The 17,771-nt window shown below is 44.9% G+C and overlaps 1 protein-coding gene across 5 annotated transcripts in view; it reads right to left on the reverse strand.

Annotated features, from left to right (window-relative positions):
* Positions 1 to 17,771, reverse strand: part of ino80 (INO80 complex ATPase subunit) — a 36,482-nt gene that overhangs the window by 9,793 nt on the left and 8,918 nt on the right. For all 5 annotated transcript variants that reach the window (XM_054618673.1, XM_054618672.1, XM_054618674.1 and 2 more), the window contains exons 21-28: positions 16,568 to 16,735; positions 16,061 to 16,194; positions 15,658 to 15,725; positions 15,342 to 15,435; positions 14,993 to 15,209; positions 12,411 to 12,551; positions 11,389 to 11,614; positions 2,702 to 2,829 (exon numbers count right to left, since the gene is read on the reverse strand). In XM_054618673.1, the coding sequence (XP_054474648.1) occupies positions 2,702 to 2,829; positions 11,389 to 11,614; positions 12,411 to 12,551; positions 14,993 to 15,209; positions 15,342 to 15,435; positions 15,658 to 15,725; positions 16,061 to 16,194; positions 16,568 to 16,735 (1,176 nt within the window). The remainder of the gene's footprint in view (positions 1 to 2,701; positions 2,830 to 11,388; positions 11,615 to 12,410; positions 12,552 to 14,992; positions 15,210 to 15,341; positions 15,436 to 15,657; positions 15,726 to 16,060; positions 16,195 to 16,567; positions 16,736 to 17,771) is intronic.

Here is a 17,771-nt window from a genome sequence, read left to right on the forward strand (position 1 = left end):
AAGTCAGAATGTATCATGACACAATCACAGTCTCATCCATGCTTTGTATTGCGTAATGGGTCACTGTATCTCACTTCATGAACACAAATCTGCTGCTGATTTTCTGGCTGCAGTACCAGCAAGTCATTGTGGGCGTTCTCACCAGCACTGCAATCTCAGCCGCAGACTTACAGTGCTGTCTACCCAGCCACAGACACACAACTCAAGCAGGAGGGCAGTGACTTGGCAGTGCCGCTCCACTATCGGCTGCTGCCAGAGAAACTCAACAATGTTATTTTTTTTGTTATTTTTTTTAATCTTCGGGCCACCCGGATCCCAAACGATCCATCATCCGACTACGTGATGTCACCAGAAGAAGCAGGCAGCCGACCGGCGACGAAAACAATGACGCTAATGACAGAGATTAGCATCAGCCTCTCCTCCACTCGTTCTCTTAGTCACAGTCTCGTGTTCAGGAAATCAACTCCATCTGCAGAGTTTTCATCCCCGACCGATGACAAAGATAATGTGGTCTAGGAAAAGTGAAGCCAGAGTGGGAGAATACATGATTTTTTATTCGTGAATCTCTTTAACCCATTTGTAGAGGAGACGCTGTCACAGCTTCACATTACTGTATGAGGTCACTTATACTGTGCGGCTGCCTCATTAGACCTGGAGAACATACCTTGGTGGGGCAGTGGGAGGAACATTAACCCTTTCAGTAGGGCTGGCCGATACAGCCAAAATCCTCTACCAACATATAGGTCATTGCATATCTCTATAACATGGATCACAATATGGCATCTATTATGGTTATTCAATAAATCAATATATGTGAAATAACCACATGTTTAAAAGCTTATGTTTGTAATCTCCTATGTGAATTAAATACTCGACAAATTTACACTTAACTTAAGTGAAAATGTAACGTTAAATTTTCAAGTGAAATAGACGCTGTTTTTTTCTGGAACCATGACAGAAACAGTATAGAAATAGAAACAATAGACTTAACTTAATAACTTTTACATTTTTTAACTATCACATTCGGTTTAAAGCCATCCTTGTGTGTCCATTCCAAGTGTGTTACTCATTAGTTATGATGATTTAGTGACTTATTCACATTGTAGGTATTATTAACCCTAACCCTAAACCATCCCAATGAAGTCAGACAAGTTAGTGACACAGTTTGATTCGAGTTAAACCTGATTTAAAGTTTCACATTAAAATGACTTGTTAGCTCATAGTTGCTGTCAGGTTCAACAAAAACATCATAGATTACACTGGTTAGTTGTGCTACTGTTCTGTAACAAGCTATCATGAATGACACCTGTACAATTTTAGTAAAAAAGCATTTTGTAGCAAATCTTTCTAAGCGGACCCAAATTACTACTTTTATATATTATCCATTTTAATCTTGATTGCAACCATTCACTTGTGCAATTCATCCTTATATCAAGCTAATAACAATCTTTAAGAAGCGCATAAGTGGCCGTAAGAAGACGTGTTTTTTTGGGCCTGGGACTAAAAGGGTTAACGCGGAATTGAAGTAGCCTGCATTATCAAAGCCGTCTTCCCATTGCTGTTTTCCTTCGACCTTAAAACACAAGGCGATCCCACTGTTTCCCAGACACACAGGAAGACAGTCCTTAACTACCTGGGCTGGGTCCTTCTTCCATCAAAAGATTTGGCTGTGGAAACAACACTGCACCGTGTGAATGGGGGAAGGAATTCCCAGTGACTTCATGCCAGAGCCTTTTGGCTCCATAGTGATGTTTGGAACAAACATGGAGGCAACAATAGAGTATTGCTCCGACGCTGTTGACACATGATCACCGGCAGAATTGCTTTGCGCCATTATTTTTCCTTCAGAGTCCAGATTTTACAATTTATTTGACCTTCAACCTCATAGCCTCTGACTTTCAAAACAGATCACAGCTCGCCAAGAAGCTTAAACAGAGACAGTTTCTCTGCGTTTGATGTAGTGGTTGTCTTCAGCATGAATACAACAGTTACCTAAACAATATGATGACGTATCGGTGTTGACTTTGTGCCCATCCAAGCAGCTTAGATCACTTATCCTCTGTAGATAAAAGTAATAAAAGTCCCTAAAAAGTCCCCACTCTTTTCTCCCTCTCTCTAAACCCCACCTTTTGTCTTCTGCATCATTTCTCTCTCTCTTCTAACCCCAAGGCCCTTGCCACTCCCATCGCCCCCCCTCTACCCTCCACCTCACCCCTTTTCCTCATTCCTTCCAGCCATCCCTCCCATCTGGCTGCCTCCCCTGCAGATGAGACCCCGCTAATTAGCCCTGACCTGTTAATTAGCCGTCTAATGAGTCCGCTAACGAGGGACAGGCAGGCTGATTAGAGGTACTGGAGCTCAGTACCTCGCTAGTGGGAGCCGACCAGTTCAACAACTGGCTTGGAGCAACACGGGTTTATGCAAATGTGACATTAAAAAGGTGTGTTTTGAGAGAACAAGATTTCCCTTTTGTGCAATTGATTAGGGTTGTTGGTACAAGTGTCTGTGTGCTAACGTGTGTGTGTTACACATAGGACTCTTTTTTTATGATTCTTAAGTCTTCAATAATGGCACAACTAAAACAAAATATTTTATCAGTTTCAGTAGAGGTAGGTAATCCAGTGTGTGTGTGTGTGTGTGTGTGTGTGTGTGTGTGTGTGTGTGTGTGTGTGTGTGTGTGTGTGTGTGTGTGTGTTCATACCTCCAGTAGGTCTATCATGCGGGTCATCTGGGAGTAGATGAGGACTCTGTGTCCGTGGTTCTTTAGCCGACTCAACAGGATATCCAAGGTGTGGAGTTTGCCACTGTCCGTGATCAGGCTCTCCTTATCTAAAAGAGGAAGAGACAAAGAAGTTAAAACCCCAAACTACCTGGATCGCAAGAAAGACTTATTTGACACAGTGAGAGTTTTGTAAACGCTTTTCTCTTGTATCCAAGTGTGTGAAATGTCCTTTTAGATCATTAAAAAATCCTGAAAACGCCTATATATGTATTATTGTTTACCAGAATGTAAAGAACTCAAAATCAAAGCTTGTCATGTCCCTCTTTTCCCTTATTGCAAATATTTAGTGTGTTTACTTGATATCTTTCGTAAGACGTCTGCTTACAAGCAGAATACAGAAAAGCAGCCCAATCAATTCAGAGGTTATTAACTCTTCCCTAATCAATACACGTCTTCGATAAGACGGTGTTCTCTAGGATAAAGACCCTTTCACCGGAGCAGATCAGCCTGAGGATCAATACTCCTAAATCTGTTTCTAATCTGGTGATTGTTTAAATAAAGCATGTGCCTTTATTGACTGGACCGCTGATGAGAGCACAGAGAGAGAGAGATGGAGAATGAACAAGAGAGAGAGAGAAATTGTGAGAAAAAGTGATTTACACTCCACACAATGGCACAAAAGACGAACAAATAGGCCTGCCAGTTGTTCTCGGTCACGTCCCTGCCAACACCACATCAGGTGCTCTACGGGCCCTCGAATGACCGTAGAGAGCAAACGGGGGCGCAACCTGATCCAGGGTCTGCTGTTGAAAGTGTTTCCTTCCATGTCCAGCTGATGAGGAATTAACGTCATCTGGCACAATGGCAGAATGAGAAAAAGGGGCCGGGGCCGCCATCGACCCAGCGACAGGCACACTGTGGTGTTTGACCACGGGGTCGTGACCCTGAGCGAGGAGAACCTAAGGGCCAGGTCCAGGGTCGGGTGACATGGTCGGTGGGGTGACAGGGTTACAAGAGAGTCCCTGTGGGAGGGTCAGGCTCGGCCATCTCGCACTCCGGTCGGACACTTGTTCCCAAGCTCCTTTTGTGTAGCGAAAACCTGGACTTATAAATATTTCCCAGTCTTGTTTCCTTGCTTTGTCAATGTAATGTAACCAACCGCGTTTAAAATGCCGTCCCATTAATCCAAAACACATGGTCAGGACTGAGGCCGCGATAATACACGAATATGACGACTTCCTACAACAATACGTGTAAAAACCCCGGATAAGAAATCACTGCGTGAAGACAATAACACGCACGAAAGTATGCTTCATGATCCAACAACACAACACAACACAAACTGGACCTTTCTCTATTCAAACCAGTAGCATTCTATGCTAATGTGCTACTCCGACTGAACCCTGACCTGTGACCCTTTAGTATAACCCCCCCCTAACCCCTAAATAAGAAGGTCAGGCCCTGTAGAGGTGTTAAAGAGGAACTAATAGAACAGATGAACAGGGGAAACACTCTGGGGAGGTATTGGAGAGCTCACCTACAGGTCACTGTGGAGTGGTGGCAGACTGTCAAATACATTCGGCGCCTTGTCACACAGTCCTAGAGCTCCTAAAGTGTTGACAGGACGAGTTTTGAATAAAAAAACATCGATGTTTTCCTCCACACAGCTGGTGTATTGCCTCAAAGTTAATTTCACTATTGTTTTCATTGATGAAATTGACTAAAAAGGTAGAAAAAGAAGGGAAAATGGACAAGGGGGTGATAAAAGACACTTAAAACTCACTAATAGCAAGAGACAAACTAAATCTGAACCAGACCCAACTCAACTAGAGATTTACTAGGTAGGCAGTTACAGATTGCTGTGGCTCATTTCGGTACGTAGCGAGAGACCAGCACGCCGCACTCCCCCGAGATACACAAACACTGTATCCCGCCATCAAAAGGCCTATAATTGGCCGTGGCGTCAAGAAAGTGCGGGAACCGAAAAAGTAAAAAAGGAAGCGAGCGTGAGACATGCAGAGGATTAGACATGAGCGGTGAAGAAAAGTGGTCCAGACGGAGAGTGAAGGGGGTCTGCCTCGGCTCCGGTATTAGTGGCGGCGATGTTGTGGTTTAAGCTCAGACATGGGCCTCCTCACCACAGGTGCCAGTCCAACCAGGGACGCTGCTCGGTCAAGGGCACCCGGCAGCGCTGCGGTGCCACGATACCAACCACCCAGATGTTAAAAAAAACCACCACTTGGCAGAGACGCAACTGCTGATATAAGGGAATCTTGCTCAGACCCTGCCACCAATCCGTTTCTGTTTAGCAGATTATACTTAAGCCGGCAGACTCCAATGTCATGTTTGAAGATGAATTTAAAATCCCCCCTATCTAAGGATTTCTGTGGCCCAACAGGACTGGATGTAGTGTGTATTTAATCTAATTCTTGAAGGGGCAAAAAAAACCTGTAAATCTGAAAATCCCATATTAAGCATTTGGATATTATCATTTCTGTGTTAAGAGACATGTCAGTCGGTGTAATCCTTTTGTTTATTCCTGGATTATGAAGGAGACCATTAATAAAAGAGCTGCTCTGCTACTTAAGACAGCCACCGTGTGATATTTGACTACACTGATGACATCTCTCTTACATTGTGATCTTTCTGTACTCGCCGAGGGGAGCACATCTGATCACTGACATGTTTGAAACGCAGTTGCATTCGGCAAACAGAGAAATGATCGCAACAAAAAGGAGATGGTACATGTAACAGATGTCCAACAGAAATGACGAGGCCGTGTGGCCCCTGCAAACTATCCAAACTCCCCGAAGCCCGGCGATGTGGCTTTACAGAGACAGAGAGAGAGAGAGAGAGAGAGAGAGAGAGAGAGAGAGAGAGGTGGGCGAGTTCAAAACATTTAGAGCTGCATATAGAAAATCCCTATTTCTAAACATCGCTGCCATACCCTATGAAGCCAGGCCAAGAGAATGAATAATTGGGATTTTGCGAGGGCTCTGGAGGTCTGTCTCGTTCCAGCGTAACACTTATGGCTTACATTATAAAGCTACATGTGGCTGCAGTGAAAGGCATGAGCGTCGGTCATAAATGTGAGCAAACTGGAAGAAATAAACCATGCATGTAACATGAATTATGGAGAGCTTGGAGGGATTAAAACGGATACGTCTGTACATCTAACTCGTGTGGCGCTCAAAAATGAATTGGCCTTCAAGATTCGTTCAGTTTGAATATCGGTCAAAATTAGTCAATGCAGTCTTATTGTATGAAGCTAATGGCCTTCACATTTAAACCAAACAGCAGAACATTTGGGATCCTTTTTTCTAATAAAATCTGAATTCAAATGCACCGTAATAAGACTAGCTTCAGATATCTTATCACGGTGTCCCCTTTCTCCATGTCTCCATAATGTCATGTGATCCTGCTTATATTCTGCATTTCACCTGTTTAGTGAATAAACTAAAGACAGAAAAAAACAACAACTTTCTAATCGTGGACTGACGAGGACGAGGTCTGCGTGGAGACCGCACCCCGAAAACACAAGCAAATCCCATGTGGTGTCACACCACTCTGCTGTTGCTATGGATACACATATCAAGCTTCACCACCTGCCCTGCCCCCCCCCCCCCCTTTCATAGCACCCCCTCTCTCCCCCTCTCCCCCTTCTCCACCCGCCTAAATCCAATCCAGTCTAACAGCGGCATTCACCCGGCCGGCCCTCCCTCGTCTCCTCCTCCCATCCTTACCTCCTGCTGGCAGATTAAGCTACACTCCCCTGTCCCTTCCTCTCCACCCCCACCAACCTCTCTACTACATCCACTGCACCCTCCAGCTCCCTCTCGATTCTTCCCTCCTCCGCTACTACAAAACTACCCCCCTATACACCCTCTCTCTCCCTCCCCCCTGCTGTCTGTCCCCCGACAGTGTAATCCAATCCCTGTAGGGCCAGAGCCAGGGGCCTGACACGGTCCTGACCCAATTAGAGGCCTGCTGCCAGCTAATTAACCCCGGCCAAGCCCTGGTGCCTGGCGCCTGATACTCCCAAACCAACTACGGTGCTAATTTCATTAATATACGCCGCAACAGTCTTCTGTCCTGTCCTGTCCTGTCCTGTCCTGTCCTGTCCTGTCCTGTCCTGTGCTGTCCTGTCCTGTCCTGTCCTGTCCCCTCTGCTTCTGCTGCCGAAGCCAAGAGCAGAGCCGCCCCAAAAACTAGAGAGGGAAGGGCGGACCAGATGCGGATCGTAAAAGGAGGAGACGAACAGCAGCGAGATTACAGAATGGAAGAAAAAGAAAAAAGAGAAAAGTCAAGCGCTGATGAAAGAAGATAGATGGATGGTTATGTGAGAAAGAGAGACAGATGGGGGGCCACGGAGCAGGTCGAATGGGCGATCGAATGGAGCGGCAGGCCCCTCACTGTATAATGACACATTACACTGTGCAATCAATAAGTCAATGGGCAACACTTGTTCAGCACCGCTGATGATGGAAATATTAGCCCGACACTACTTCGCTGCCTCTGCACGTATTGACAAAAATCGAGACTCAAACTTAATTTTGCCTCGCAGCTTACAGCGTCAGGAAAGCTAAGAGCCAGATGCCAGCGGGGAACGGTTTTTCGGGGATGCGGGGAGTAAAGGGGCTGACAGAAAGCAGGAAGAGTTTAAGCTTCTTGTTAGGGCTCGGTGAAGCATTGCAGACGCTAAACATGAAAACATGTGTCTGCAACTTGAGCAAATGTATCTGGAGAAGAGCCAAATGACAAACACGCATTCCTGAAAAGCCCCCAAATGAGTCTGTGGAACCACTTGTGACAGAAAGGACTGTTTTCTGTATATATATCCGAGTGTATATATATATATATATATATATATATATATATATATATATGGAAGATGTTTGTTAATGCATCACTGTCTCCCCTCAAACATGCAAGGGGGGAGCCCTTCTCTTGGTTCTCCAGGAGTCGTTAAGCAGGGGAAGAGACAGACAGTCGCGGGGCAATCCGACCACAGCAGCCCACTGTGAACTCTGTCATTAAGATGGATTACCGCTAGTTACGCTTGGCCCGCGCTGACTCGACACACACCGCAGATGAAAAGCTAGATGGCTAAGAGACGGAGAGAGATACCACTAGGATTCATAGGTACACATAGGGTATAATGTGGCTAATGTCGCCCCCTTCAGTCTACTTTGGGAGTGAAGTTTCTAAAGAATCAGTGAACACGCTTTTCCATCTTGCGGGACACATTAGTAGTCATAAATTGGACTGGGAAAAGCAAAACATCTCTATCCTTTTACAAACTTGGCTAGATGTTTTTAGTTTTTTTTCGTCTGCTGCCAAAAAGAAAAAGCTCAAATTCCACAGACGGTAACCGGTGCCAGTTTAATGCACATTGAGAGGGGGCAGAGTCAGACGGTGAAGTGTGGTTGAGGCCGGCCGTCTGTGTTGCTCTGTGCCTGTCTATCGGACGGCCGGGGGGAAAGCTTCCTGCCATTTTGCTGGAGAGCGGAGTTTCTTTGAAGGGACAGGAAGGCAGAACTGGATTTCCCACAGCCTGATGTTGGCTGTCGGGTTCAGGCCAGACCTGACGGGCCTCTCTCTCTCTCTCTCTCTCTCTCTCTCTCTCATAGTCTGATAGATGCAGTCAGTAAAAAACAAGTTGCACAACAAGACGCACATAAATAAAGTCCTTTACCCGCTCCTTCACACACATACCCTCCTCCCCAAGCGGAAACTGTCAATTTCCAGCTCACAACAAAAGGGTAGAAAAGAGAGGCAACAGTGGGCGCTATAGTGAGCAGGCTGTCATTTTGTGGAAACGGTCCCTTCTAATTACTGAGAGCGACGCAGGGGCCACACGGACAGCGAGGAAGGTTATTTCCGTGTCACACAGGAATGTTCTGCAAATAATCCTACAATTTCCCTTTTCCAAACTAATCTTTAACCTGACTCATAACATTTTTCTCGACATGAAATTTGTCCACATGTGAAGTTTTCCGGAGAGTGAAAGAGAGACGACCGCCGAACTGCAGCAATTTAGCGAAGTCAACAAGTCTGGAATGCCTCTGTGATTATAGTCAAAACCTCTTCTGGTGGCACAGACTGGTTCAATTCATGGCTGATACTACCCTGCATGCATCTCGCTCTCTCTGTGATCAGATGCACATAATTGTCCATATTAATATTATCAGCATAGAGGAGATAGTTTATTCTTTTAATGCTGACAAATATCTTTCCTCCAGGGGAATTCTTGCCATCACAATAACATCAAAAACAAATAAATCTGAGATCATCCAAGACATTCCAGCCTCAACTGTTTTTTCCTCCTCCACGGCCCCGATTCTTAATCCTCTGATTAGATTCCTCCGTCGATATCAGTGGGCAGCCGTACTCACGCCATGGCGCTCAAAACAAACAGTTATTCGGCTCTGCCATTTGTTCTAAAAAAGGTGTGGGGCTGGGAGTGAGGAGGAGAGGGAGGGTGGGAACCTTCAGCCGGGCTACTGTACATATCTGGGCCTTGATGTGGCAACAATGTGTTTCGGCGGAGGACGGGTGCCGGAGTGTTGGGTCACTTCCTTCCTACCGAGGCTGAGAAAGAAGTGGGAGACCAGACGGAATGAGAGCTACTGATTTCAGATCAGCGCCCGGTCCTGTCTGTTAGCGGGGAGAGACGGAGGTGAGGCTTGTGAGAAGAAAAGGCGACGAGGCCCCGAGCGTGGGAGAGTGTGTGGGGAGAGGTGAGAGACACCTCAGGGCCCCGTGTGAGTGCTGCACAATTCCCTGAATGGACCCGATGGTACACACACACACACACACACACACACACACACACACACACACACACACACACACACACACACACACACACACACACACACACACACACACACACACACACACACACCATCTATTAGTGTTACCTAACTAAGCACTTGAACAATGACCAGCAGCTAAACTTCCTCGCTTTGTCTGCCTCCGTATAACTTCACAAGAGCTTTCAAGACCGTTCTCACACAGACACACAAACACTTGTTTTGTTTCTCACTTTTACACACAAACACTCTCACGAGCACATGTATACACAGATGGGTAGAAGAAAGAAAGAAAGAAAAAAAAAAAAAAAGAAGCATTACGTTGCATTACTTTTGCAAATCTGTGAGAGAGTGGGATGTTTAGGTCAAAAACAGACAAAATGAATGTGTTGCAAGGCTTATCAAACAAACATAAAAAGGAGACACACACACACACATCCATTTTCTGTTCCAGGAACCGTATGTTGCCCCCCCAAAAAAATAGCAGTCATCATAATCCATGACAGAGACAGTTTATCAGACGTAGAGCGGGGTCAGTGAGAAGGGAAGTGTTGTCTGTAAAGCCGTAATGGCCTCTCTCACCCTGGACATCCATCAGTCATCTGAGCCCTGGCAGCAAATCAGCTCCCACTCTGCTCCGGCTGACCCTCGACTCTGGGAAAGCCGAGCTCTGCTGATAAACTCGCCTGCGAGCACACGTACGCACACACGGCCCTGTGTTCGCACCTGAATGGAAATCGGCCGGTACGCGTTAATTCTAGTGAACTCCTGCCGAAGCCCCCTTTATCTCAGCAGTTCCGTTAGATTGTGAGGGATCGGCTGTCTGGGGGACTGACGGGTGGAGACGGATGAAGGAGATGTGCCCGGATTAGCCCCGCTGACCCTGGGGTGGCCTCTGTCGATTCTCCCACGGGCCCCAGTTCACCCTTCATTCAAAAACTGGATTTCCAGCATTTGTTAAAACTGTCAGTTAAAAAACTGCTCAAAGGTAGTAACTCTGGGCTACTATAGGTGAATTTATGAGCTGAGAAAACACTTGACAGCGAGCATCATTTGTATTTTTGACACACTTTCCACAAAGTTTTGCCAAGTCACTGTTTTTTCCTCACAGCAATGCAGCGTGCTGCTACGGACTAACTGGCAAAAATTGCTTTATTTACTTCGGCCTTAAACAGGCCTTATTATGCTATTTTCCGGGTGCATATTTTTATCTCAAGTTACAGTTACAACATGTTTACATGTATTAATGCTCATAATCCTCCTTGTTTTTCTCATCCTGGCTGTCCTGCAGCATCTCTTCTTACCCTCTCTCTGAAATGCTCTGTTGTAGCGCTTGCTCCTCCCTCCAGAAAGCAAAGTCTGCTCTGATTGGTCAGCTAGCCCGCTCTGTTGTGATTGGTCAACATTTCACAGTTCAAAAAACTCTTCCTCCGTCTCTCTCTTTTGTTGTTTGAGGGCCAAACTAGCCTGAAGGAGTTTTATGTCACTTCCGTAACATTATGACCTCATAAAGTTACTGAAGTGAAGGAGAGAATTCAATGGAGCCGTTTCAGGAGCTCAGGAGCTTCTGAGGGGGAGGGTAACTCCTTTTAGGCGTGGACTTCAGGTTTTACACTCTACAGACCTTTTACATGTACAGAAATATATATAACACACTAAAGGAGAGGGAAAAAGTGGAAAAGCATAATAGGGCCCCTTTAAGGTAGTCATTTACTGATTCCCAGCATCAACTTAGCCATGGCGAGCTACATCACAGCTGCACACCTGTCCGATGAAAAACACCACGGCAGGAACTCAAGCTCTAAGTGAAGCAACAACATTACATAACACACAAACACAAAAAGTCCTTACCAGGTATCCGAATGTAGGACCATCCGTGCCGCGGGTAGAGGGCCATCACACCCCCGGGGCATTGTGGGTGGAAAGCGTTGGACCTCGCGAGCCAGTCTGAGGCAAGTTCCGGGGAGCCGTAGAGGAAACACTGTTTGAAGACGGCGCCCCCTCCGCTGCGTGTCACCCGCCACTCGTACTCTGCACTGCGGTCGTCACAATAACGCTCCATGGGAACTGCTGTCACCTAGGAAACCAAATAAAGAAAAGATGAGGTTTTGTCTACATATGAAACAAAAGAAAATATGGTGGGGTGGAGAGAATGGAGATTTTAGGATAATGTGTTGCAAGCATGTATGTTAATAATTTTCCTTTGTAATATATATATATATTTTTTGTCAAAACATTTGATTCTGTTTGTATTTCATATCTTTACCACCTAGATTTAAACCTGTGCAGAGATAGAGGGAAAAGCACTGCATGAAGGCAGATTTCACTGAATCAGCAGGTTCTGTGTGTGTGTGTGTGTGTGTGTGTGTGTGTGTGTGTGTGTGTGTGTGTGTGTGTGTAGGAGGGGGGCAAAAGGAAGCTTGACTACTGGTTAACAACCTGAGCAAGAAGAGTCTCTGTTTGTTTTAAATGCAGCTGGAAGCCACAGCGGTGGCCCCCACAGCCCAACCACACACAGTCAACACACACACACACACACACACACACACACACACACACACACACACACACACACACACACACACACACACACACACACACACACACACACACACACACACACACATTTCACAGATAAGAGGTGCTCATTGTTGAGAGCCTACAAAATACAATGTGCACAGCGCTTCCCTCTTCCCTTTGCACGACCACCCAAATGCTTGTATGTCTTGCACGGGTCAGCAGACACACACACAGAATGTCCAAACGAACACACAAGAGGACATGCAAGAGTGCCTTTATTGGGCCACTTGCTGCTCACACACACACACACACACACACACACACACACACACACACACACACACAACACACACCCTGGGCGTGGCAGCTAGCAGGAACTTGGGTGGTAGGGTTAGCTGACAGGGCCGCAGCGTGGTGGTGGAATAGTTTCGACTGTGGATCTTCACATCTGTGTGTCCCATCATGCCGGGTCTTAAGGCTGTGAACACCAGGTCCTGAAACAAACACACACACACACACACACACATATTACTACCCTGTTTCATTAAGGCCAAAACTTTTCATTTACAAAAACACCACAATCGATTTTACACCTCCTGCTGAACTAATTCCTGCTTTGATTTATGGCAAAGTGGGCAATTAAAGAAAACAGTGTCTGCAAATTATAGAAAACATAGAAAAAAATAGGAAGCAAAAGTGCTGCAAAACAGAGTAAACAAACATTTAGCTACAGAGATTACTTAGCGCGGCGCTCGTGTTTTTCTATTAACTGCTCTGATGGTATTTATGCTTCATTGGCTTCATGCCTGAAACATTATATAAAGTGTCAACTAAGTGCTTAAAATGTTATGTTAAATCTATGATTATGCAGCTTATATGATTTCAGTTGAGTATGTCACAGGATTACCAGCACGGCTGATCGTGTAATCTTTTTCCTGCACACACATACATTATACATGCATTTTAAGCAAAGACATAATGATGAATAATTTATGTTTGTAATGCTGTGGTAGGTGTTATAGGAGTTATGGATATGTTGCGGTCTCTGTGCTGTGAATGGTGGATCCACAGTGCCATCTAATGGAAGAGTTTATAGAATGACATCCTAAAGGCTCAGGTCATCTCCAGCATACACAAAATATGATTCTTTACAACATAAATACACCAAAGCAGATACTGGTTTCTGAAGACAAAGCGTGCCCGAAATAGGTCATTAGTGTTTTACATTTGTTTTCACCACTTTGGACGAAGAGGAGGAGGATTCTTCACAAAAAAACAGATTTTTTATTCTGCATAAGAGGAGAAAAGTTAGAAACTATGTTGCCAGTGCGTTTGACTGATCTACTGTGGTCACGTATTGTTGTTTTAAGATGCATGATTGATAGACTGCATGAAAGAATATAATCTAACTGTAAAAAAAAAAAAAAAAAAAAGGTTTTAAAAGAAGCCTTTTTACATTGAGATTGATTCAGAAGGACACAGAGACCATTTGAAGCCCCAAAAAGCTATATGAGTAAAAACGTGTTGAGGAGGCTTTCAGAGTTGCCCGGTTCTCTCAGATTCTCAACAGGAGCAGCAGGGAAGCCGAAAGCAACACTGACCACACAGTCTAGTCCACAGCCAGAGAGAGGTGAGCCAAGCAGAGAGAAGAGGCAGTCGGTGCCAGCTACACACGGCTTCAAAAAGAAAAAACGAAGAAGCTTAAGCAGGAGTCTGGGGGTCAGCATGGACGATACAGTATTAGCTCTCCAGGTGTTTTATAAGTTTTTCTCTTTTCTGTTCACTTTTGAACTAGCTTTTTTTCCGGGTTTTTTTCTGCTCTTTCATTCCTTAAGCCGCTCTGGGGGGGAACCTAAGATGCTAGGCAGCTGCATGACTCCGTGTGGTGAAGCCAAGAGAGGAAGAGGAGGATGGAATTACCCCCACAGCATTTTCCACCCAACAAGTTAAGTTCAAACTGGTGGAGGATGGTAATCGGATACTTATCTGTCCACTGGGTGAAAGATTCGATGGGATGTGTTTTTAATGCTTTATTCTAGCTTAGAACAATGACTCAAACACAGCGAACTTTGCAGTGTATCTGCCAGGCTGCAGCTGCTCACAGTCTTTGGTGGTGGTCTGTGTATTTGAACTGGCACTTTTGCTTTGTGTGCTGTCTCTTTCCCACCAACCAATTAGATTTCAATATTGCCAAATATTACAAAATATGGGGCCGTCTCAATGTAACCCCTGTGGTTCTGAGCCTGCAAAATCCAACACATATGAAAAGCATTTGAGTGAAGTTGAAAAGAACTGTGGTGGGCTACATTTATCCTGAGTTACGGAACTGACAAACGTTACAGACTGCAATATACCACTCATTCATAACCATAAAGTGTAACATGACAGCTACCATTTAACTTATCCATATTTCCAACTTCTGTTAAGACCAGCCATGTCCTTGTTACCAGCTTTCCTTTGAGCGTTAAAGCCTCTGAGGTTGTGAAAGAACGGCGGTCAGACAAAACTGTTTTCTTATCGCATCCTACTAACTTTGCAAAACTAAAAAGCATAAAAAAACTGAATGGGTTCCATCTTTTAAATTTTGGAAATGTGACTGTGCTCTGTGACAGTAGAAGTAAAGATAGACACTGGCCTGCTGCACATGCCCTGGAGACATATAGAGGGAGGACAGTGTTACTGGGTCACGGGGCTACAGAGGGATTGGGTTCCACACTGGATCCCAGAGGACGGACAAGAAGCCCGGGGCAGAGAGCAAGCTGTGTGGTCAAACACAAGCTGATGCTCTGGGGGACATTTCAGCCTCGTCAGCAGCACATGTCTCACTGCTGCAGTTTCTCCTGTCTGTCATACACCCACAAGCACTGCAGACGGCTATTTAAAAAGGTTCTTGTATAGACTGTGTGTGTGTGTGTGTGTCTTGTAGCTTTCTCACCTGTATGACAGGGCTGGTTTGCATGTTTGGGAAGTTGGTGGGTCTGTTCAGCCACAGAATTAGGTCCTTGTGAGACAGACACTTACTCCTGGGCTGTAACCTCCCACTCTCCCCCTGCGAGTCTCCGGCTTCCTCCTGGCCCTCTCCTTCAGGGCCGAAGAGGCGCTGATGGTGGAGCCGATATGAGGCTTTGAGGGACAGAAAAAGAGCTAACCATCTGTGAAAGAAAGTAGCAGGAGGCGGGAGAGAAAAAAAAATGTAATTACAAAAATAATTTCCATAGAATTGCTATATAAAGAATCTATTATTAATCATCTAACAGACATGAAGCTGGATACTCAAAGCTTACCTTGCTAAGGTGCCTTGCAGCATGAGATTGGACATCTCAGCCGGTGACACGTCGATGAAGCGCAGGAAGGAGAAACAGCTTCCTTTGTCATCACCTGGAAGCGGTAAAAAACAGAACAAAGAAAGAAGAGTATGAGACCAAACAAAAGCAATAAATAAATAAATAAGTACATATATCTAGATAACTAACAAGGAGAATAGGAAGTAAGGACGTAATAGTGAAGAGGAAGGAGGAGAAGGGAGGCACTGGGGTGAAACTGAGGTTTGAAACTCCTGGTTCTAATCAAATCTGAATTCAAAGCTCAATATGTGCTCACCTTTTCTGTGAAAAAGAGACTGCTGGATGTGATTTGGGGAGAAGGGAGACAACAGCACTTGAAGTAATCTGAGGAGGAAGTAGAGACGGATCTAGTTACACCACTGAAAGTGAGAAAAGCCCAAAAAAGAGACTGAATTTGGGTTGATTATCGGATTCCAGTCTGACCCACAACGAGTATTAATAGCTATAGATGGGATCAGCAAATATGTACAACAACAAAGACTCGTTTAGATAAAGTAAATATTTAAAAGTGATTTATGCAGAAATTAAAAATATATACCAAACACTATTAAAAACAACGCTTGTAGAATTTTTGATAGACCGGTTTTCATTGGATTTCGGGGGGCATACTTGTCAAGATCAAGTGCGTCTGTCTGCTGTATGTGTGTGGACAAACTTACTTGTTTCTGGCCTGGTTGTGTGCGTGGATGAGGCCGTGACGGAAGAGGAACTTTGACATGGTGAAGGGCTTCAGGGACATGTGGAAAGGAGAGCGAGTCTCCTGGCGCTCAAACAGGTCAGGGTGGTTACACACCTACACACATAACCAAACACAGTCAGTGTATCTTGAAGGAAAAAAAGACATCAGCACTACTCATGCTTGTGCTTGTTCTGCCAATTCGTTATTCAATTGTACATCTCAAATTTTATTTCCACTCATAAAATATAGTGCCATTATTACTTTTGGAACATCCTTTGAAAATCCACTGGAGAAAAAAGAAAATCTGAGTTTTGATAACATGATACTTCAAATGATCCTCAAATCATTTGGACTAATAAAAGTAATCCATCATTGAGACTGCAGCGTCTGATTAAATAACCATCACGCTTTATAGCCGTACTCGTCTAGCTGTACTTTATTCTGTTTTTTGCACTGGCGACCAGAAAGCAGAGGCTGCAGCTCGTACCTTCCTGAACTGCATGACCAGGTTCATGAGGGAGGAGGTGGTGTTGTGGGACTGCTGCGACGTGCCCATGGAGGACTGCAGCAGATCCTCGATGGAGATCTTGTTCCTCAGAGCCTGGTAGAGCAGCCTCTGCCGGGAAGTCAGCTGGCAGTAGGTCAGGATCTCGATCTGTGTAGGGAGAGAAGAGTAAGAGTGTGAAAAAAAGTCTTAAACCGATTAGCATTCAGATGGATATACACAGACCTGCTTTTTGGAAGCAAAAAGAGGGAGGAATTCAAACTAAGCTATTAAGGCATCATCATCACTGCTATCTTGTTTCTTGAGAAATAGAGATAAATTGGGAAGTTCCTGAATGCACCGTAGGATTTCACATCCTTACTACTTTTATGTTTCCACTTCTGAATGATTAGAACATAAAAATCAATTTTTTGGGCCAATGACTTTGTAAATAGTCGAGTCTATGTTTTTCTTGAAGGAACAAAAGGAATCTGTGTTTTATGACAGCAGTGAATGAAAATATTCTCAGCTGGACCTGGTTGGTAAAAAGATTGAGTTACAAAGTAAGAGTTGTCTGCATATAAAACATGTGGCTACAGGAAAGACAAATTATTCAGCATTACTGCTATATTATCTCTCCATCTGAACGCAAAATATTCTCTTTTCATAAGGGCTACTTCTTTATGGGTGCAGACCTCATGCCCAGCTCGACCCACACATCAAAATCTCTGGTTTTATCTGGTGTCATGCTTTGATGAAAGAGGTGAAGCGGAGCGTCAACAAACCCTATAAACCCAACGATGTGCCACGAGTGAACTCAAGTAGTTCCTATTCGCTTCGGCGCGCTGACAAAACCGGAGAAAAGCAACAAGTGGAGAAGAAGAGGAGGAGGAAGTGGGCTGGCAGAGCTGCATGTGGGTACGAAGGAAAAGTGAAAAAGACAGATGTGGGGGAGCGGCGAACTCCATTCTTCTGACTCAGTGTATCGAGGCTCCCACAGCGTAAGAGCGTGTGTGTGTGTGTGCTTTGTGTGACAGCAAGAGACCCAGAGTCCAACATCTGTCAAGATGTTCTGCCAGCACAAGCAGCGCTCACAGTCTTATTACAACACGTTCTGTGTCAGTGAGATGAACGGGGGAGACGGATGGGGGATTGAAAAAAATACATTGTAACGTAATTTCGTCCAATCATATGCCAGAATCTTCCT

This window comes from Anoplopoma fimbria, chromosome 18, assembly GCF_027596085.1.
Source record: "Anoplopoma fimbria isolate UVic2021 breed Golden Eagle Sablefish chromosome 18, Afim_UVic_2022, whole genome shotgun sequence".
NCBI classification, from domain to species: domain Eukaryota; kingdom Metazoa; phylum Chordata; class Actinopteri; order Perciformes; family Anoplopomatidae; genus Anoplopoma; species Anoplopoma fimbria.